The sequence below is a fragment of the Geospiza fortis genome, unplaced genomic scaffold, assembly GCF_000277835.1.
Source record: "Geospiza fortis unplaced genomic scaffold, GeoFor_1.0 scaffold112, whole genome shotgun sequence".
Taxonomy (NCBI): domain Eukaryota; kingdom Metazoa; phylum Chordata; class Aves; order Passeriformes; family Thraupidae; genus Geospiza; species Geospiza fortis.
In genome coordinates, this window is record NW_005054298.1 from 5,831,244 (window position 1) to 5,853,237 (window position 21,994).

Genomic DNA, 21,994 nt, shown 5'->3' on the forward strand with positions numbered 1-21,994 from the left:
AAATTCTGACCAATTAATTATTGATGTTAATGACTTTATACCAATAAAACACAATAAGCTATTGCTTTGTCCAGTGAATATAATGAGCTGTTTTGATGTAACTAATGACTTAAGATCATGCTTTGTTAAGGGTATAAAAACTTCAGAACAACTTGTAATAAAGAAGCTGCTGTTGTCTGTACACAAGTGGGTGTGTACGTAGCGTATCCCTCCCAACAGTGGCACTTCCTCCCCCACTGTAGGCACTGAGCACGCTGTCCCATGGTCTGCAATGTCTCCTGCTCAGCCCTGGTCCCCCATCCTGGCTGTGTCCCCTCCCGTGCACCCCAAACTCCTCCCAGAGTGGCAGCAGGAAAAGCAGCAAGGCCCCGGCTCTGTGCAAGCCCCGCTCAGCAGCAGCAGAAACATCTCTGCAGTAACACCCCGTGCTCAGCACAGACCCAAACCAGCCCCAAACCAGCCATGGGGAAGAAAATCAACCCTGCCCCAGCCAATACCTGCACTCACACCAAGCTGACACAAATTCCAGCCTTCCACATCCTGGCTGACTCCAGGTAACACGAGATATCCCAACACTGACTTTTATCCCCAGCCCTGGTGACCACTTTTTCTGAACTGATGATATAAAACACATCAAGCAGTAACCCCAACCAAATACCAATTCCTGTTAAGAAAATAAGATTTATCATCTTTATTGTTTACTTACATATAATAAATATAATACAGAACAAAAACATCACACCCATTGATTGTATTACACAGGCTGTTAATCAGAATACATTACATTTTCTTTTCTTTAGCCCTTTTATAGGGTTTTGGTACTGGATATCAAGAATTTCAATTTATAAATCTTTTAACATAAAAACAATCTTCCAATTTCCACCTTCATGCATGTTTCAAATATTCATATATATACTGGTTTTGTTAAAAATATATAAGCACTGTTCAGTATTTGCAATATAGGACTTCAATTTCCATTCATTAGATCTCTAACAATATAGAGAATTTCAAAATAATTAATAGCTTAAATCTGATTTTAATTAAAAATACTTATTCTATATTTTTTATTTAACTGACCTCCCATCAGAAAATGAAGTGACAGGACAAAGACACCCCAGGCAAAAGCCAGTGTTCACTTTCAGAGAACAAAGGGTAAAAGCTCTGGTTCTTGCTTCAGCTGTATTATCCTGGAATAAACGGAGACACAATTTGGTATAAAAAGGGCAGGAGGAAACCAGATTTTCTGAAGAGATATGCATCTCCATTTCAGATTTACCACTGCCATCCTGCTGTTTTCTTGGCTTAAAAATCACTGCATCAAACCCTGATATATGTTTTTCTCTGCATGAATATCCTTGCCATTAAATGGAAATTAGATTAAAATGCTACATTTCTTTTTTATCAAAAATAGATCAAGGTTTAACACACTCTGAAATCAAGTTTTCAAGTGCAAATGCAATACACATCAGCAATTCAGGTTCTGCTTTCACTAAGGAAAATGGTTAAAAGATGATGCATAAAGATGTTTCATAGAGGATATTTGGATATCTGGAACTTGCTGTGCTCCCAGAACATCTGAATTATCAGCAAACTGTACAGACTTCAGGGAAAAAAAAAGTTTTCTTCAGGTGAAAGCTCTTCAGTTAAAGCAGCTTCCCCTTTAGAAGTGTAACCGAGAATTCCCTGAAAGTCAGAACAAAATGCAACACCAGAACAACCATCAGAACTACAACTGGTTTTGTGCATCTTTTAATGCACTCAGGTGTCAGGGGTTTCAGAACTCAAGGTTTCAAAACCAATTTTGTTTTACTAATATCTACTCCAAAGAGACCTTACACGAATTTTAAATCATTACAAACGCCCCTTCAGCTCTACGATGCTGAAGCTGTACCTCATACTTAGTACATTTCTCTAATTCCATTCAGGTAATGTCAACTCCAACACCTGGCTGTACTTTCCATGTAGCCTTGTGTAAACAGCCTCTCATGGGTGCCAATTCACAGAGCATTCCTTTGTAGCTGCATTGGATGGACTTCAGAAAAACCAAACCACAAACAAAAAAATACCTCCTATGTCTCCAAATACAGGTTTTTTTCAAAATTTTTTAAATAATCACAGGGTTTAATTTAAGCCTTCAGCTTCAATATGAAATGATTATTTAAAATACTCAACCAGAGATCAATCCAATAAACTACTGCCTATGTGGAATTGTGCTATGCAAGAAATTACCCCAATGATTTTACAGCATATGCTTCCTACTTTCCTACTAATATTCTTGATTTTTAATTAACATTTCTGTCTTACATTTTTTTAGGGTTTTTTTTTTCTTCTTCTTCAATAGGAAAGTGACACTGGTTGGAAAGCCTCTGCTGTTCCCCTAGCTAGAGGAAAAAGTAGATTCTAAAATATTTTAGAAATTACTCATTCTGGCAGTGGAACTTAATTGGTATGCAAGAGGTCAGATTTAGGTAGAAGCAAAGCATCACCTGTGACAGAGACAAGGAAGACTTGTGGACTGGCCACATCAGTAACACATTGACTGATACAACTGATAAAAATATAATCATTTGCATAAAATAAAATTAGTTCTGTGCTAAATGGCTAATTCCCCTCAGCTTGATAAGTATAAGGGTTTGATTGGTTTTATTTGGTTGGGTTTCTGTAAAAAAAACAAAAAAAGGAGGTAAAAATCAGGAGTGTATGTGAAGAACTACAGAATAAACAGCCCTGAATTTTTATTTCTGAGGGCATTTCAGTATCCAGTCATATTTCTTCTGTGGAACATAAAGAAAATTTGTGCACCTCTCCTGAAAAAGCCTTAAGAAGTTCATTAATAAAAGAAAGGGAATATTGGATGCAACTTCATAAACTGAGATGCAGTTAAAGGACTCTGAACTTGTGGAACTAAACAGCTGCTTTCTACAAAAATCCCCAGAGAAAAGCCCTTTATGCTTTTTAAAAGTAGGAAGTGAAAGCCAGATGGAATTCTGGATGCATTCCACATCATGACAGGCATATCCAGAAAAAGTCTGGTTACCTACTAACACCTGTTGTAATGACAGGAGTGAGAACACAGATCTCTAAGTAGTCACACGTCAGATTTACATTTTATGTCAGATTTCTAACACCACAGAGGACTAGGGCAGTCAAAATACAATTACACTGGCTTTACCTAGAGAGGAAATTCACTTTGCAATGAATGCAACAGGGCATGGAAATAGAAATGTCAAAGCAGAATTCATCAAGAGGAAGCTGATGCTCAAGGCTGATGACTATGATCACATGTTCTCACTATGGACAAAAGAAGTATACAGCAAAGTGCAGGGGTTAATATTTCTCATGCTGCTGATTTTAAACAAAAGTCACTTAACAAGACAAATTCACCTTCTAAATAATTAAGCTGCATACTGGCTATGTGGAAATATCTTTTGTAATCAGTAACAGTAGTGTGTTTACCACCTTTACCAGCACTAAAACCCCTCCATTTATGTTACTGAGGTCTTAAAGCAAACCACTCCAAATACATGCTGCAGACAGAAATACTGCAAAGGCATAAAGGTCAACCTGACTGCAGAGTTCTTTTCAATAAAGTTTTACTTTATTAATGCTGTCTATGACTCTTGTGGGCTTTGGATCAGATCCCATTCTGGCCAAAGTAACTTTACTGGAAAAACAAAGAAAAAATCCCCCAAAGTGATGAGACTTTTAAAAAATTTAATGATATAAATTAATATATTTATGTTAGAGATTTATACTGATCTATCCCAGAATCAAATTATGTATTATTACAGCACTGCCTGACTGTGAAAGTTAATGTCACTGTCAAGCCAGAAATGCAGCTTCAAAATCAGCAGAGTAACTATTCATTTCTATGGCAAAGAGAACAATTAAGTAGAAAATCACATACATTTCATCACCTTAGAATGGATGTTTCTCCAAAAAGTAACAAAGTGTTGGGCAGAGTAAATTTTATTGACATCTTTAAATGCTCTTAACATTCTCATCATGATTTACTTGATAAGCCTAAGGAAATTCAACATGGAAGTTACATCATGTGAAATGTTTGAGTGAAACCTGGAAATGTTTGTAGTGATTTTAATAGCAGGAATTAATTATTGGCTCTCACAACATATGATATCATCCATATTTCCCTGAGAAATCATGCCCTGAAATGATCATGTAAAACAAAATACAACATTAATGAAATTGTGGATTAGACAGGGAAAAATGCATAACAACAGTTTATGAATCACACAAATGCTACTGGAGTTATAACTATTAAATCACAGGCACTACATGTGACAGCCAGAACAGAAATGGTAACTAACTCAAAACTTATGCCAAGTAAAGGAAACTGATTCAATGTACCATCCTACAGTTAGCCATAGAACGCAAGAGTGTGATATTAACATCAGTTTGCATCTTGATTTTTGAGCATGCCAGTTCTTCACTTCATTTACACTCTGCCTTTCTGAGGTCTATTTCCATAAAAAATTCAAAGTGTGTCCATAAACTCAGCCTATCCCCAAAATTTAACTGGTTTTCCCCATCCTCTGAGAGCTCAGTTTAGCTCAGTAACATAATTTCCCTAAGATAGGAGGATTTTCAGTAGGGAACAGGAAAGACAACATTCAACATTAAGAGAAATGGAACCAAGAATTACAAAGAAATTGTTTTGCCACCTTATTTAAAGCGATCACAGCTGTGAATAGCAGTACCTAGGCAGGAGTATTGTGACAGGAATGACAAAATACCGCATCACACACCAAGAAAAGCAATTTGCAGGCCCTCCTGTTTTTGTTAGTACATTCCAAGGAGGTCTGCCATGAATAGACCAAGAATCACCTGCAGTTCCCCGCTCAACACCCCATTGCACAAATAAGCCACAGGGACAGCCAGGCTGTGCCTGAGCCTCCAGCTGATGAGTTTGTGTGCAATCCCTGCAGCCCAGTCCTGTCCTACAGTCCCTACCCCTTACAGGCATTCCCAGAGGCCAGAAGCCAAGGAGCAGGATGCAGTGAAGACTGGGAAAGCCAAAGAGCAAGCCCTCAGTGCCTTCAGGAGCACTCATGTGCCCCAGACTTCGTTACACAGGTGGCAGTTCCATCCCTTGCTGAACCAGCACTACATCTGCAGCAGCCTTTTGTAGGGAACACATTTTCAGTATGACTGAAACCCAAAACAATGTGGCCAGAAAAACTGAAATCCTTTTCTGCCTTTGAAGTGCGGCACATGGCTTATGAAACTAGGCAAGACTCACCAAAACCCTAAAAGCAAAGGCATGCTCTGTAGCTTTTGGCAAATTATCATAATTTCCTTCATATATAAAAACCAAACAGCCCCAAAACCTCAACTGCACACACAGAAGAAATTTTTAGTTGTCTCAAAGGATTACAGGAATGAGTTCAACTGTTTGACATAGTATTCATCCCCCATTTTGCAGGCCTGGGAAATCACTGTTCCTTAACCAGCGCGTGACAATCAAAGAAATGCTCGACATTATTTTTCTAAAGCATATGTGGTTCCTACAAGAAGTAAGTCAGAATGAAGCCATTCCCAAATTGAAACAGTAAGAGCAATGACAATATACCCCATCACACAGGGGTAAAGTATTCATGAGAGAGCTCCTTCACATTCCAGTTGTGTCACAGGGAAGAAAACCCAGCACATCTCCATTGTATCAGAGGTACCTGAGAATCAAAGCTAAATCTCTTGTGCATTTACCAAGCATCCATTAGAGAGCTATGCAATTTACATTTCAAATCAGACATTTATATTTATAAAATATCATTGTACTAAAAATCACAAGGTTTTGTAGAAAAAACTCCATCACATTCTATTAAATGCAGGAACAATGTTGTATATCATAGCTTCTGTAATTAAAAGTGTAACACGTTTCCTGTAACTACAGGGGCACCACTGTTTAAAAATCCTCTCAGCAAGGACAGTTTGTTTTGTTCCTACTATTTAAAGAATTGTAATTTAATGCAAAAACACAGCTTAAGCTACCTAGTGCCAGAAGATAAAAATATTTTATATCTTATTAAAAAAAAAACCCACATTTTTGTGAAAAACATTTGGAAAGCCCTGACTTTGAATGTACTGAATGTTCTTCATCATTCCTGGGGTCAGACACAGAAGAATATTCTCTTAGTACTTCTTTTCTTAACCTCTCTAAAACTAATGAATAATGAAAATTAACAGTCATATACATGGGAGGCTATGATGATCTTTGACTTTAAGCCATGAACATAAGGGCAAATATAAATAGCAACTGCATATTTGACATTGTAGATCCAATCCTGTTTGTGTGACCAATTGCAAAAAACAGTCATAGAAGATTTTGCTACAAATACTGTCATTGCCATCTGAAAGCAAACTTGGTTTTCCCAGGCTTAATGCACAAATGCCATAAGTCCCAGCTGATTCAAATTTGGAGTTAATGCCTGGTATCAAATATTCTGCAGCATCTCACTGAAACATTTAATTAACTGAAAATAGACTTTTTTTTATTGTAAGTAGGCATTAATGATACTTTTTGAAAAAATGTTGAAGCAAACATCCTCTAAATTTGTCATAATTTTGAAGGACAAATCCAAAACCTAAGGAAGCTCCACTGATCAAGAAATGCCTGACAACTCAACCAAAATAAAATTAGTTCAACATACTGCATTTCCGACCCCTCTACTTGGGTTTGGAAATTTAACTGTGAAATTTAATTTACTTTCTTGTCTCTTTTGGGTTTGTGATTTTGTTGTGGTTGGTTTTGAGTATTTTTTAATTCTTATTTAGGGTCCAGGAAGGACTTACTATCTCATCTTAAAGACATGCCTCAGATCACCAAAGTTTATAGTGCAATCCAGTATTAAAAACAAGAAGGAAAAACTTGATAAAGGTTAAATACTTGAAGAGAATAGCCCCAGGTTCATTTTGTCTTCCTACTCTACACACATTGCTTATATTAAATTCCAGCTGCTGGCTCGAATTCTTCTATAAATGTAGAGCTTAAGCATGTTGCTTTCCTGCTTTACCTCTTAAATAACAGTTATATTACCAAAACACAAAAATTGCTTTTGGAAGGATTATTACTGAGTGCCAAAACGTGAAGAGGCATTTCTGCTATGTCATCTTTCTATATTTGTGTGGACAGACAGTAGAAATACCCTACATTATTAATAACCTTGTTATGTGGAAGAAAATACTCCTGGCTAAAAATCCATCTCACATTCATTATAAAAAAACTCAAATCCATCAAAAGCCAAAATTAACTTTGATCTAAGTGTCTTATAAGCCAGGAGCTGAAAAATAGCATTGACTAATTTCAAATATTCCTGAATAAAATTATAATAGCTTCTCTGGAGTCAAAAGGATTAAACACTGCAGTGGAAGGAAGATAATTATCAGTTTTAGAATAAATTTATTAATACAGCTGGGGGGAAAGAAAAATCAATGCAAACACCTTTCCTCTTCATATTGCTTAGCAGATTAGTGTAGTGCCAACCCACTGATTGAAAACTTTCACAATTAATTTGATCTCTTTCACAATGTGGCAGCTACACCTGAAAATTTCCATGTCTGAGAGACAACTGGGATTGAGAATGGGTTACAGAACCTGTCTGTTTTAAACCATGTATAAGAATGTATACCCAAATGTATTGTAATTAGAAATAGTTAACCATTCACTGAAATTTTAAGCATTCCTGATTGTTGGGCAGTTTTTTTCGTTTTTAAACATCAGCACCCATTGCCATGACAAGGCTACTCAAAATGGCCTAAGACATTGTATATGTAGTGTTCCAGGACCATACAAAGATCCTGCCTCAGGAATTATAGGAATGCACTTAATAAATTATTTTTCCATTTTCATCTATTAATATGCAAATAGTTTATACAACATAAAAAATTTAATTTGTACCTACTACAGGTAACATATCTATTTAGCTTTTCATCTGAAAGCCTGTAAGACTTGATGACCTGCAAACTTATTTACATAACTCACTTTAAAGTATCTTTTAAAAATAATATTGTCCAGCATTTAACAAAATTGTGACTTAAAAAAAGAAAGAAATCACTTAACAGCATTTGCTTTCTTGATTTTGTCAAGTAATGTCACCAGCTCAAGTGTTATAAGGCAGGTTGGTTGCTCAGATGGACTAAGACTCCCATGGTGACAGGCAAGTAGTAGATCTGTTCATTTATAAAATCAGATGAAAGCAAGCAAGAGAAAAAGTTTAGAGTTTCAAAAGAACTGAAACTTCTTATTTTTACTACAAATTCAGAATAGGCACTGAAACACGATTCCTTAGGGACTTTTCCAGAAGATTGTCTCTTCGCTGGGCATCATTCCATTTTTAAACTAAGAAGAAGAAGCAAAAAATTATCACGGGTACATAACTCAGGATTACAAAACAGAAATTACCATAAGTATTTAATTCCATCTTACTAACAAAGGAAATAACTCCATGTCTTAAGACATCACAATTAGTGTTTTGATTAGAATATTTTTAATTTCATTATTAGATTGAAACAACATTGGAAAATAAAAATATTCTTCTCATGTAATTCTGCACGCATTATTGAAAACCCTGAAGCACAGGGCTAGGAGAGCTCTACATTTTGTCTGCTTTAATGCTCCAGGCCAATACTGACAAACCATGTAATGTTCCTTTTAGTATACATGCAACCTCCTCTTACAAGTAGGAGATTTTGCAAACTCTTTAGCTATTCTAGTCTACTTTCCCTATGCTTACCATGAGAAATATTTAGTCTAATATTTAATGGAATTTACCAACTTAATTCTTGTCATCCACAAACACAAGGGCTCCTTTCCACTTTCTGGACCAGTAATGATAAAGTCTGGTGATCTTTATACTCCCCTGAATGGTTGGTGTTTTTCATGATCTGCAGCAGCTCAAACTGAGATCCCAACAGCACTAAAGAGTGAATTAATTACTTCAGATGTCTTCCAAACACATCACCCATGCCAAGAAGTTGTATGGCTCTTCTGGTGTATTAACTCACATCCAGTTTTGGATGAACTTTGTAATACTCTTTAGTAAAAAACTAAATTTCAAAACTATTGACCAAGAACTGTGAGAATAATGTTTGGCAACAAGTAGTAATAATAACTCTGAAGATACATTTTAACACTCTGTCCATCAATACAGAACAAGACTGACTGCATGCTCTTTAAAAACGTGTCCTTGCATAACACAAATGCCACCATGAAAACCAATCCTCACCTTTCTGTGCATTGTTTGAGGTTTATTAAAGGTTTACCTTTTGTCTATGAACAGCAGCCATCTCCATCCTGTGAAACACTATGCATAGGGATGAGGCTTTCACACTGCTCACTCTCTTCTGGCATTCTTAAAAGAAACACATTTATTTCAAGTCATACAGGAAATTGATTGTTATGAAGCCAACATAGGGGACCAAATATGCAGCTGTTTGAACTTTAGCCATTAAAACCATGCAAAGACTCCTGAAATTTATCAAATGCACTCAAGTTTGCACAATTTTCACTGCATGTGCTGGGTACAGAAATTATTACAGATGCATTAAGGGAAAAAATTGTGACAACCACTAGGAAACTTCTTCTAAAAGGTAAGCAGACTTCACATCTTTCCATTTTTTGAGCATTACATAGGTTAATTGTATGACTGGATTGGCAACTACTGCTATTAAGAAATTAGTGCACCTGAATATAAAACCAGGTAAAAATAAACAGAGTATGAGTATTGTGGCTTACAAAATACTATAGGATTATAGGATATGGAAAAGGCTAAAGAGACAGGATTATAGTTTGTGACTGCCCTACCTCTGAATTCGATGTTTCCTACAAAAAAAGGCAAAAATTCTTCTGATTCCCACCATCACTGGATCCCAGTTGTTATAGTGACACAAGAGAGTTGCAATGAAAAATGAAAAAAATACAGGTACTGCTCCTGCAAAAAATAACCAGGAAAACTGCACCTGGAATTGAAACACAAACATCATTCACTAGATAGCTCAAAAAAGAATTGACGTGATTGACATGCTGTATATTTGCAATGATTATTATTGTAAGTTTGAGATGCAGTTTGAGTTATTTTAAACAGTGTGAGTTATTCTGTACAATTTCTATAGTTATTGCTTCTTCTAAGAACTGCATAACCTGTTCCCACTGATCCATTCTTAACAATGGAACATTGTGTTTGCACTGGGAGCTGAATGAAGGCTGCTATTCGCAGATAGTCTCAGGTTTAGGTTTTTAGTTGTGTTTCTGGTGCCAAGGAGAAAGTCTCCTAGACCTTCCATGGGTTGGAAAGCAATGATCTGTAAAGCCCATTCCAACCCAAAGCATTCCATGGTTTGTAACTCCAAACCAAGGGCACAAGAACAGGAAGAGCCTGGGACCTGCCTCTCAGGATGACAGAGCCATGAGCCGTGGGCACAGCCCCCCCGTGTGGAGAGAGGATCCAAAACTGAAGGCTTTGGAGAAAACAGATTCAGCTTTGGCACCTGGTACTGATGATCCTCCTCAAAGATCTCAACTGCAATTGTTAAGCCCTGTGTTTCCCAACTGATTTCTAATGAAATTCAGAACACGTAAGTTGCCAAAAGGAATTAGTCATTAGAAACTTACTTGTAATTTCCTAGGATTCAGATTTATGTTAGAAAATTACAGAAAAATAAATACCCAGAAAGTTAGTAATTATGAATATTGTATAATTGCCACCCCATTTGACAGAAATATGAAGGCTGCATGTATTGATATTTTAATCTTTACACTACATGGTGTGATTCTTGGGGTGTCCTAGGCAGGGCCAGGAGCTGGACTGGGTGATCCTGATGGGTCCCCTTCCAGCTCAGTATTTTCTGTGATTCCATGATTATTAGCCATGCCAGTGGCATTCTTGTGCAGGGTTCTTTTAAGTAAAAACAAAGCTGGCCTGAGGCAGGGCAGCTAAAATTTCTGTCAGGTTATCTGAGATGTGGACACCTGAGACTTCAGTGAGCACAGGGCTTGGCTTAGGATATTCTGATGTCAGTATGACAGAGAGAGACTTGCACAAATACACCTGTCCAAAAACCCTCAAAGTCTGCAGCACTTTGACTTTAATCAGGGTCCCTCACTTGTGCTTCTAATACTAGTGATTTATTTTCTAAAATGTAAGACAGAAAGGATTTACTTCCCAGAACATGAGTTAAAAAGGTAATTTGGCCTTTTGTAACCAAAGTCAGCTCAAAGTCATCCAACAGAGCTTGGGAGATGTTTCTGCTATTTGAAATGCCTCCACGCTGCATTAGTACATGAAGAATAAATTAATTTTACATGATCTGGACTGTGTTTATTCAGAATAAACAGTCTAGAGATTAGACTGTTTACTGGGAATTAGAAAAGTATAGTCCATTTTTCAGTGCATCTCAGAAGAAAGTTTAGATGAATCACTTCAGAAGGCAACCTAAAATTTTCATATATTGATATATGTAACTATAATATACACCTCTACCAATGTATTTGCACATACACACACATCTGTGTATATCTAAAATGTGTACTGAAACACAACCTACATATAAAGTTCTTATTTTTTACTACCAGCATCAGCTCACATGTATTGACCCCATGAAAGTGAATTTTGGGGGAGGAGTCTACAGATGTTTCATTCCTTGTTTCTTTTACAGTTATCACAAGTTATTTACCATCCCATAACATTTTACATCTCAAGTGTGCATTGTGGATGCTTTAAGAGCAACACAAATACAACTGTCTTATCAACAAATGTTTTATTATTGTTGGAACCACTGCAGTGTTTGCTCTATTTCCATGCTGGAATATGCAGGTAAGACTAACACAAAATACACTGCCTATCACATGTTCATTACAAAAGTATTTATTTAGGGTCTGACTGTTTTTGACTTTTCTTATATTTATCCTTTTATTTTTCTGACTTATTTTCCAAAATCCACAATGACATGAAGTTAAAGCAAAATACAAGTTGTGTTTGGGATTTTTTACTTCATTTTTACATGCACGAAGTTTCAGAAGACTAAAGGTACGCACTACAATTTACACTTTGCTTGTGAAAAGATTGAACAGCAAAGCCTCTTTCTGGCTGGAAACATTCCAAGTGCAAAACTCGACTAATTTCTTGTACCAAATAAACAAGTACAAGCCTAAAAGAATTTTATTAAAAGGAATTCTGTAAACAATGATCAAAATTCAGTAGTACCTTACCTTTTGCATGCACATGTCAGCTATTATGGACAGAGGTATTGTAAGGCTTAGGGCAAGTGTGCCTATCAATGATGAGGTAAGAAAGCAGCCCCTAAAAGAGAATAAAATCAAAACAATAATACAATTTAATGACAATAAATAATAATTATAAAAATTAGGTCTTTCTTAAAAGTTAAAAGACAACCAAAGTAATCCATCACATGTGGAAGATATTTGATGAACTGTTAGTTACTCTTTAATAATCAAAAATTAACTCACACCATCACACTCCATCATAAAACTGTGAAAATGCACAGAATTCTTAACTAGGCAATGGATGTCTTCTGGGCTGAGGTTTAATTCCCATACCAATCTTTTGAGATGATGGAAATTTCCCTATTTCACATGTACTAACTTCATCTAGAAAAATCTGCATTTTGATTCCATACCCTGATTCTCTAGAGCATAAGAGACTGCTTCTGAATTACAACCAACCTGTCCACAGAAAACTGGAAATGCATAAATGGTACAGAAGCCAATAAAAATTTACCAGCAGTTTAAAGAAAAAACAGAAAGAGTCACATCTATCCCTACATTATGTAGTTGGCAATATGTGCTTGGGTGGAGTAAACAAATAAGTTAAATGATATTATATACTTCTAAAAAAATTAGAGAAGACTATACTAGTGGCACACTGGACTGGTAAAGAATGATATCAGCACAAACTCTGTAATTAGTCCCAGTCCAAAACTCTAGGGAAAAGGAACTGGAAGTAAAACTAGCTCTTTGATTTACTGGAATATCATTCTGAGTAATTAAACAAATACCATGTATGTAAAAAGTCTGTTCACACCCACGTACTTAACCCCATGCTAGTACTTTATTTTGGAGAGACAATGTTTGAGGTTTGGGGCGTTTATGTGTTTGTTTGTTATTTTGCCTACATTAAAATTACATTTAACCTGATACTGATACTGACCTGCAGTTTAATCTTTCAGGATGGCATTAACATCACAAAAATATTCTAACAAACCAGTTCAATTGCAAAGAACATAAGTTACAATGCATTTACACCTAGGACTGGTGTAAAGGTTTGCCAAGAAACAAAAAGTCATTAAAATTCATACATAACTTTAAACTTTGGAAAAACAAACAAAAATCCACACCCCCTAAAACAACCAAAAGGTTTTTGTGGAACTCCATCTACTCCACCTTGATCTTTTGTTGCAATATTGCCACAGAACTGTTACAACAGAATTCACACTCTACTTCTGCTACTGCAACTCTGTAGCACAGAGCCTCTTTGTCTCAAATGTTAATTCTGGAATAAGCTAAGAACATAGAGTGTTTTAATTACCACAAACACACATCAGCTACTTTTTAAAGTTAGCTGTTGTCTTAAGAGGACATTGTGATGCAATGGTGAAACTGCACATGTGGACAGGAAAAACAGGAAAAAGAAAAGGGCACAAAGCTCAGCCTAGGCAATTTTACATCTCAAGATGTGAAATATATTCAATGTAGGAAATACATACCACAGCCAGAGGAACTCTGACAAAACTGTTCCAATAAGGCCATTTATGACAATGCACATCCATATCAGTTTATTGGGAAACTCAAATGCTTCAAACCCAGTATAGTGAAGCAGGAAGAACCCTGGCCACAGCAGCAACAGATTAAACAGTCCTACAAAACCTGGATATAAAAACAATATTAAGTAAATCATAATAAATTTTCTTCAACATAACCAAAATCTCAGCTAAAATCTGCTATTTTGACTATTCTATATACGCATATAGAAAAGCAGCCATGAAGCAATATTTTAAATATTTCAAAGGAAACAAATGTAAGAAACTCAACCTGAAATTCACAAACTAAATTTGCATCAGATGTTTACCGGTTTGAAATTGAAAATAAAATAAAAATTAAGAAATCTCATTAAGTCAGTGGGGCTGTCTGCATACCTACAGAAAGTTCCTCTTGTTAAAGCTGTAAACAAGAAACAATTCACACAAGCAGTCTCTAAAGGACTCATAACCATGGGAGTAAGAGGCTTTCTCTACTTCCTTGGCTTTTCTAAACCCCTTTGCCACTCAGACACAGTTCAGTGCCTGACAGCATATCATTTAATCATACATTGAATTAAAACTTTCAACAGAGTTACTTTTGGTCTTACCAAAGAACATTGGTATGTCAAGTTTATCTTCTCTATCTACTTTCCTTTTTATCATGACTATGTAGACAGCATACAGCATTGCTCCTACAAGGGACCAAATGGAACCTGGAAAAAATGGAAAAAATACTCCCTTGAGATATACTAAACATGTTATGCACAGTAGGATCAACTCTCCTAAACCTCTGTTGATTACAGAATCCATTACTAAATTAAAAACATGGGAAAATGGAGAAAGCTCTAGAATATAAAAACTTCCCCAATATATGCACAGAGTGAAAATTTATCATAAATGGCAAGTTTTAGAAGTTGAAACTAAAAAGCCAGATTGTGAAATGTTACATGAATAAGAGATATAGAGCTTGCTATACGACTACTTAGTACTGTCAGAAGATGGTACTGATCACTGCATATTCCAAGATTAAAACCCATAAGTAAATACCTATTGTATCTTTTCCAGCAGATTTTTCAGATCCAGAAAGGTTAACAAGTACCACACCACCAATGCTAGCAAAAAAAAGAAGAAATGCAAAACATTGCTTGAACTCAGGAATTTCTTTACAAAAACAGATAAAAGAAAGAGAAAAACAAATACACAGTTCTATCTTTAGGCATTTTTAGTTAACTGAAACCCACTTCTGGAAAGGCAAAAGAAGCTCTCAACTGCTAAGGCATGATCCCAAGTTAAAACCAACCAACCCCACTTTTAACTTCCCAGAACAATGCACCAGGCATTTAATGAAACAAGCTGACAACACTGAGTGTCAAACTTTTTCACCATTACACAAAAATAAAGCAAACCACAAATAAACAACAAGAAAATAAGTTCATCTATTTCCAACAGAAATTAACCTAATTTCCTACAGGAAAATGAGATTTGGAAATGGCTCATGGTATGAAGCATTTAAGAATCCTTAAATCAGTTGCTCAACTCATCTGTGAAACAAGGATTTTTAAAAAGTGATGGGTATCATTTATTGTCACAGATAGCACAGGTACAGTTGTCCTCTCACTGTACCAGGGAGTTTTGGATCCAATGTTCCCTCCCATTATCTTACCTTAAAATAACAGCTAATAATTTGGACAGGGTAAACCGATCTCCACTGTTACTGGGGAAGACTGCAGCTAAGATTAATGTAAAAAGCCCTGCAAGAGAAATTCAGAGGAGTTTATACAACCAAGTTTTGCCAGTAGTTTGCTCAGAAAACTACACAGCTTCAAAGCTATTATATTCCAAATACATTTCTTTAATAAACAGATGTAGCTGCAGAAGTACACACACAAAAAGCAGGGGAAATATGAAGGTACTCTAAAAAACTCTGCAAATACAAAATGAATTTTCTAAACACACATATTCCATGCCTTTAGGTCAAATCTATAGGTAAAAGTTTTACACAAATCCATTGTAATGAGATTTCTATGTTATAAACAGCATTGTAATGCACATCTGGTGGTGTAAATAAAACTTACCAGAGGTTGATGACAAGATATTAACTATGGCAACTTGGGTATCTGACAGAGCTTCTTGGTACGAGAAATTTGCCAAGAACCACTGGGGAAAAAGAAAAATAATTTTGTTATTATATGGGTAGCAACAACAGAGCTTAAGTTTCTCAGTGCAATAAAATCCTACTTAAAAAAAAAACTCGTTATTTAAAAAATAAAATCAGAACTAGATTTTTAGCTTAAAGAGACTTCTAACTTCTATTAAAGTGGAAGGCACATTAAAAAATAGTAGCAAACTTAGAACTGGCTCAAACCAACCACATTCAAGTACATGTTTAATAACGAAATACCATACTTTAGAACTTAAAAATAATTTAAATGACATTATAATAGCTAGTCTGTAGTAACTAAAGGTACTTTTAACTTGTTTTGGAGTGCTTCAAGATGATAACTGCACAGGGGCTGGAAAGAAATTTCAGTAATGCATGTGACATTAGTCAGCCTAATGAGGTTCTTTCAGAGTACTTAAAACCAGCACACATCTCCACTGTTAAAAACAAGCATCTCTTACATTCAATGCCTAAAAAATATTTCTTAATTCCTCCATAAAAGTATAAAATGGCAAATGTTTTCTCACTTCTTGATTGAGATCTCACTAGTAATATCTCAGATATATTCTAAGGGAAGTAACCACTCTATTCTTATGTAGAAATATTCATAAAGTCCAAGAAGAAATACATGTACATGCCAGAAGCATCCATGAACAGAATAGACAGGATTTGTTTTGGACATGAGGACACTACCCTAGAAAAAATTACACCACTATTTTCTGGTACATGCATCAGTGGTAGCATTATTATTGTTGATGGTAATAATAATAACAACAATAATGCTTAAATAGCTCTACTTCCTGATGAAAAGTCATGATGAGTCCACACTACATAGAATCCATTTGGCAGTATCAGTGAAGGTGCTTCTAGAAAAGGTATCACTGATCTGCCCTCTACATTTTTCTGTCTCAAAAATCCTGCCTGGATTCTCTCTCTCCCCCCAGAACTGAGGCAGGATGCAGCAACAGCATCTACCAGCAGATCCATAATTAACTCGGGCACAAGGAAAGTTTTACTTCTTATAGCACATTTATAAAATAAGGTTTAAAGAATACAAGTCATCTCAATACTTATTCACTCTTATTATACGAGTTTTAAATGCATCTTTACTTAAGTTTTCTGAAAGAATGGAGCACATACCACGAAGCAAAAGAAAAAGCTAATTTTTGCTACTTGGCTTGCAGTGAGTTTTCCCACAGTTTTTAAGATGGATTCCTGCTCCTTCACTGTTGGATAGGACATGCGGGACAGCTTTGCCTCCAAAGCATGGCTTGATGGCAGCTGCCGGATCTCCATGATGTTACTGAACCTCACACGAGGCTTCTTGGGTGCTTCAGAGACAGAAAAAAGAGAAAACAAAATTTTTAAAAAGGAAAATATTAATATTATGATTAAACTTTTTGAACCAACATAATACGCAAATAAAATTATGATATTGTAACCATTATTAAAATACTGCACAAATAACAGGTTCTTATTCAATAAGAAGACGTGCCATCATGATTTATAAAACTAATAATTTGCTATTCAGGAGGCCACTAATAAGACAAAGCACAATTAATTACTGTTTTCAATCAGTAAATTGTCCACCCACAGAAACCTCACTGAAAAGCACCACCCCTGCTCCCTGTCAAAAACATCAACAAAAGGTAACAACGCATTTTTAGATAGGAATTATTCCATCTTAAAAAACATTATAGATATATATGTGATTTTCTTTAATTGTCTAATAGCCAAACAGCCAACACCTGCACACAATTATACCTAACTGCAAGGACAATGTCTCATTTAGAAGATTAAAGTCCAACAGCCCTCAAAGCTTAGCAGAGACCATAAAAGTCACTTGCCCTTTTGAAATCCACTCTCTAACTAATCTTGCAAACTAGGATCAGGTTTTATTTAGAAGCTTATTTTAGTATCATTAGATTCCTCCATAAAGAAAACATTACACTAAACACTACAGACAAATATTAGCTTAAATCAATGTGAAACAATACCCAATTTCCTAAAAAAAAAGTAAAGGGAAAGCTGCAGCTGGAACAATTCTGAAGTGATTTGTGTATGTTGCCACAGGAAGCAGAGCCTACCAAAGTGTGCCATGGAGAAACTAAGAGAGCTTCCCTTTGATAAGCAGGAACTCTTTTGCTGAGGACTGGCTAACTGGATGTTCTGAAGCCAACCTTCCCACAACTGTCTGGGACAGTTAGGCCTGTTTCAGGTACTATCACAAGATAGTGAGGCTTAAATAAAACCAGAATGCACATAGACTGTTAAAATTCTTACTTTGACTGCTTTGCTCCTGCTCTAAAAAGGACAATAGCTTGTTTTTCCAGAGGCTGACTCACTGCTGCTGGTCTTACAAGCCCAGAGGAAAGAATCACAAGTACTGAACCCAGTTGGTCCCTTGAGATAAACATAGGCTGCATCTGTAGTGACCAAGAAAGGTAAACTGAACAACAGGCCTATGTTTTCTCTACCTGAAAGTAAATATATGAGACTGCAATTCATGCAATAAGAGATTTCAGAAAGGAGAAAAAAGAAAAAAAAAAAAAAAAAAAAAGGAGGGGAAGAAGGGGAAGCATGTCCTGCAACATGACAGCAGTTATACTAAACAAAGAGAAAAGTAACTCCTTCACCAAAGAACTAACATTACAGCATTCCAAAAGTCTTTACTCACTTTTCTCTGCATCATTACTATTACTGCCATTTTTTTCAGTTGGCAAATCATGAAACTTTACAGGAACATATAAAGGTTCACTCTGCAATGAATCAGTATAAGTAAAAATACAGTTAAGCAGGATATTTAAATTATTACCAGAATTTAGTTAGCAAATTAGAAAATTAAATAAAGAAACACTTAGTTAACAGCAAGAGAATCAGACTTAAAGCAGGTCTGCACACAGTGGATAGACTTGTCAAAATTCATGTATACAATATAATATATGTTACACATATTGGTAAAACACAGTACTTAAAGAGAACTGTGCTCTTTTGTGTGTATCCTCATGAACACAAAACTTATGACCACCCTACTGATTTAAAATTACAAAATAAGTCATCATTATTACAGATATAGCTATAGCTTCTGTCCAAATTATAAGCTAGAAACATGAAATACAGACTGTATGTAGAAAAATTCAAGTACTCATTTTCTTCCCATGACCCTAAAAGCTCTTATTTTCTACCCTAGACCTAAACATCAAAAAACTTTGGGAAATATCTACAATACATAAGGCACTTAGAAGTATTTCAAGCAATTAAAACTTTTGTTTACAAGACAAGTTTTAAGCTACTTGTTTAGATTAAATTGATAAACTGTAAAAGTAAAGTCATTAAAAAGATCTGGTAGTTGGATTTTCATTAGGCTTGCTTAGGATAAGAGTTTTGGTGGATGTTTAAATTAATGCAAAATCACCCAATTTTCTAGAGTCACATGATCTTAATGAATTAAGAAGGCCAAGAAGATTTTATTCTTAAACAGAGATAAAGTTAAAAATCCCCAAAAAATTAAATGAAGAATACATCTAAAAAAATGTCTCTTCAAGTAATTCTGTATAAAATATCCATACAGTTATTTGCAATACTCCATTGCTTCCTCCACTCTATTACAGAGATGGTACTGAGCTGAATATGTAAAGGTTTTCTCTGTAGAAGATATTTCTTTGACAAACTACTACAGAAGCATTCAATTAAGTGCTTTATTGAGCTGAGAACCCATATTTCTTATAGTAAGCAATACTATTATTTGCAGTACTTATTAGTAACATTAAGCATGCAAGTTACCAATCCCCTTTGACAAAACCTATTACATTTAAAACTGCCATATTTTATAAACAGTAAGTCAAGATAGCTGTGCCATGTTATTGTAAAGCATTCACCTTCATAAATTAAGGTACTTACCAGAGAACTGTTCACAGTGGTATCTGTTGTACAAGCAGCAAAATAACCTTCAGCATCTGCAAACTAATTACAGAAATCTTAATGTAGTAAACTACCAAGGCAAAGTTATTAGTAACTAAAATTTTTGAAGAGTAAGGTTTTTATGACTTTTTCCATCATTCTGTCACAATTCCCTCTCTCCTCTCAGCCCCCCTCCCCAATACCAAGAGGGCTTACAAGTTCAGTAATAATTTCAGTACTTCCTTGTACCTCTTGAACCCTATTGAATTCAACTACCCAGGTATGAATGCAGGATGAGGCTCTTAGATACAGAAATCCTGCAAAATTCAGTCTTAGGGACACAATGCCCACTAAATGATTGTGCATCTATTAACAACAAGATGCTTTTTTCTTCATTTTATTGAGGCAAAGTTCCTTTCCCTCCTCCTTTCTGCACCTTACCAAACCCATATTCCCTGACCTGCAGCTTGCTGTTCTACCACAATGGTAGCAAAATTATTAAACAAAGCTTTTAACATGGAAGACAACTTAAAAGTAAAGTGTGAGTGTTTCTCCAAGCAATCATTGAAATAAAACTATATAAATGGATGTGTTGTCCAGACTAATACACAAGACACTTTAAAGGCACTTGCAAAAATTACAGAGTTGAATATTTAACTACACCCCTTGAAGGGGAAAGGAATTTTCTAACAGCATATTACAGTCCTGTCTGCACTGTTCTTTTGAAAAGGAAAAATAATGGGATTCCAGTAGCAGTGTGATGAGTGCCACACACAACATGTGACAGACTGGGCACTCTTAGTCATTGCTTTCCAGTTCGTATTTCATTACTGTCAGCAAAGAAATTAAGTTCTGTTTATTCCCAATTATCTTATGAAGATGCTGAACAACATCAAGTCTAACACATGCCATATTACACACAAACACTTGGTATTAAAGGCTGATCTAGCAAAAATTGTATCAACATATCAGCCAACTTTAAATGCTCTATGTGTTTAACTCAAGAATTTTTTACAAATATTTTTTCAGTTGTTCTTTGTGCTTTGTCTTTTCTTAAAAAAAATTCACACTTTAAACATTATGCCTGCAACTATCACTATTAGTGAAGGCTAATGTATCCAGAAAATCTTAAGGCCGTTTCTTTCATACAAGCTATTTTCTATAAAGACATGTTGATTAACAACATGTTCTTGGATCACATTTTCTGGGTTTTTTTATGTGAGATTAGTGTCAGGCCAAATGCCTTCCTGCTTCCTGAGTGCTGCTGTTCAGCATCTTGAAACACTGGCACAGAACAACTGCTCTTCCCGGCATCTCTTGGAAAAAACCCTGGTATTTCTGTCATATAACAACGATTTTAGGTTCTAGCACAAAATATGCCTAACTCTGGAATGGGCATCAGAAGATCACTCATGCATAAAAGCTATAATATTAACAACAACAAACATGTAATTCTACCACCCTACATTACTAAATGTAACTTTAAACCCCTCAAAACAGTCAGCAAACAGTTCATAGTTGTGCCAGAGACAAAAAGAGACAGTGCTAAAAATCAACTACAAAGTTCAAGTTCTGATTCCATTGGTTGCAGATGTTGGGGGAGTCAAAGGGAACCAAGAGCCAGCAGTGAGTTTCATAAGCTCTTGTTAAGAGGAATTATCCTCTGCAATTGTCCAGGATACAAATCCAGGCTGCAGGGACCAATGGCCTGGCCCAGCAGAGCATTTCTTACAGCTCCTGACACATCTCACATTGCTTTTTCTCACCTCTCATCCTTTCACATGACAACTGTTATGGCTGGCACGTCTTCCTGTGGCATGATTCAGCTTATACCTCAAATATGTAACCTTTGCTCTTCTCTAGTCTCTATTTTAAGGTTTTTTTTCTGTACAAACTTAGACAAATATCACAACAACTACAGAGTTGTAATACTTACAAAAGCTGCATGCCTTCCACGAAACCCACGAGTACACTGTTGCCTCCATGGCTTCCAAACAATAAATCCCAGGAGGTATAGAACAAACATGGATGTTTTTGCAAATGTACTGAAAAAGGGTTTGTTGTACCTTGTAAAAACATACTGTGGAAAGAAAATAATTGCAGCATCCAAAATTACCAAATAGGTAAGAGTTCACAAAATGAATGATCAAGTGTAAATACACA

The 21,994-nt window shown here is 35.8% G+C and overlaps 1 protein-coding gene across 1 annotated transcript in view; it reads right to left on the reverse strand.

The window, feature by feature from the left end:
* Positions 1 to 667: 667 nt before the first annotated feature.
* The window catches only part of SLC35F5 (solute carrier family 35 member F5), a 29,754-nt gene continuing 8,427 nt past the window's right edge, over positions 668 to 21,994 (reverse strand). The window contains exons 5-17 of the mRNA XM_005415743.2: positions 21,768 to 21,911; positions 19,832 to 19,894; positions 18,609 to 18,690; positions 17,072 to 17,262; positions 15,846 to 15,927; positions 15,434 to 15,521; positions 14,818 to 14,882; positions 14,379 to 14,483; positions 13,738 to 13,897; positions 12,224 to 12,314; positions 9,821 to 9,975; positions 9,280 to 9,368; positions 668 to 8,356 (exon numbers count right to left, since the gene is read on the reverse strand). Of these exons, the coding sequence (XP_005415800.1) occupies positions 9,287 to 9,368; positions 9,821 to 9,975; positions 12,224 to 12,314; positions 13,738 to 13,897; positions 14,379 to 14,483; positions 14,818 to 14,882; positions 15,434 to 15,521; positions 15,846 to 15,927; positions 17,072 to 17,262; positions 18,609 to 18,690; positions 19,832 to 19,894; positions 21,768 to 21,911 (1,308 nt within the window). The 3' untranslated portion in view covers positions 668 to 8,356; positions 9,280 to 9,286. The remainder of the gene's footprint in view (positions 8,357 to 9,279; positions 9,369 to 9,820; positions 9,976 to 12,223; positions 12,315 to 13,737; positions 13,898 to 14,378; positions 14,484 to 14,817; positions 14,883 to 15,433; positions 15,522 to 15,845; positions 15,928 to 17,071; positions 17,263 to 18,608; positions 18,691 to 19,831; positions 19,895 to 21,767; positions 21,912 to 21,994) is intronic.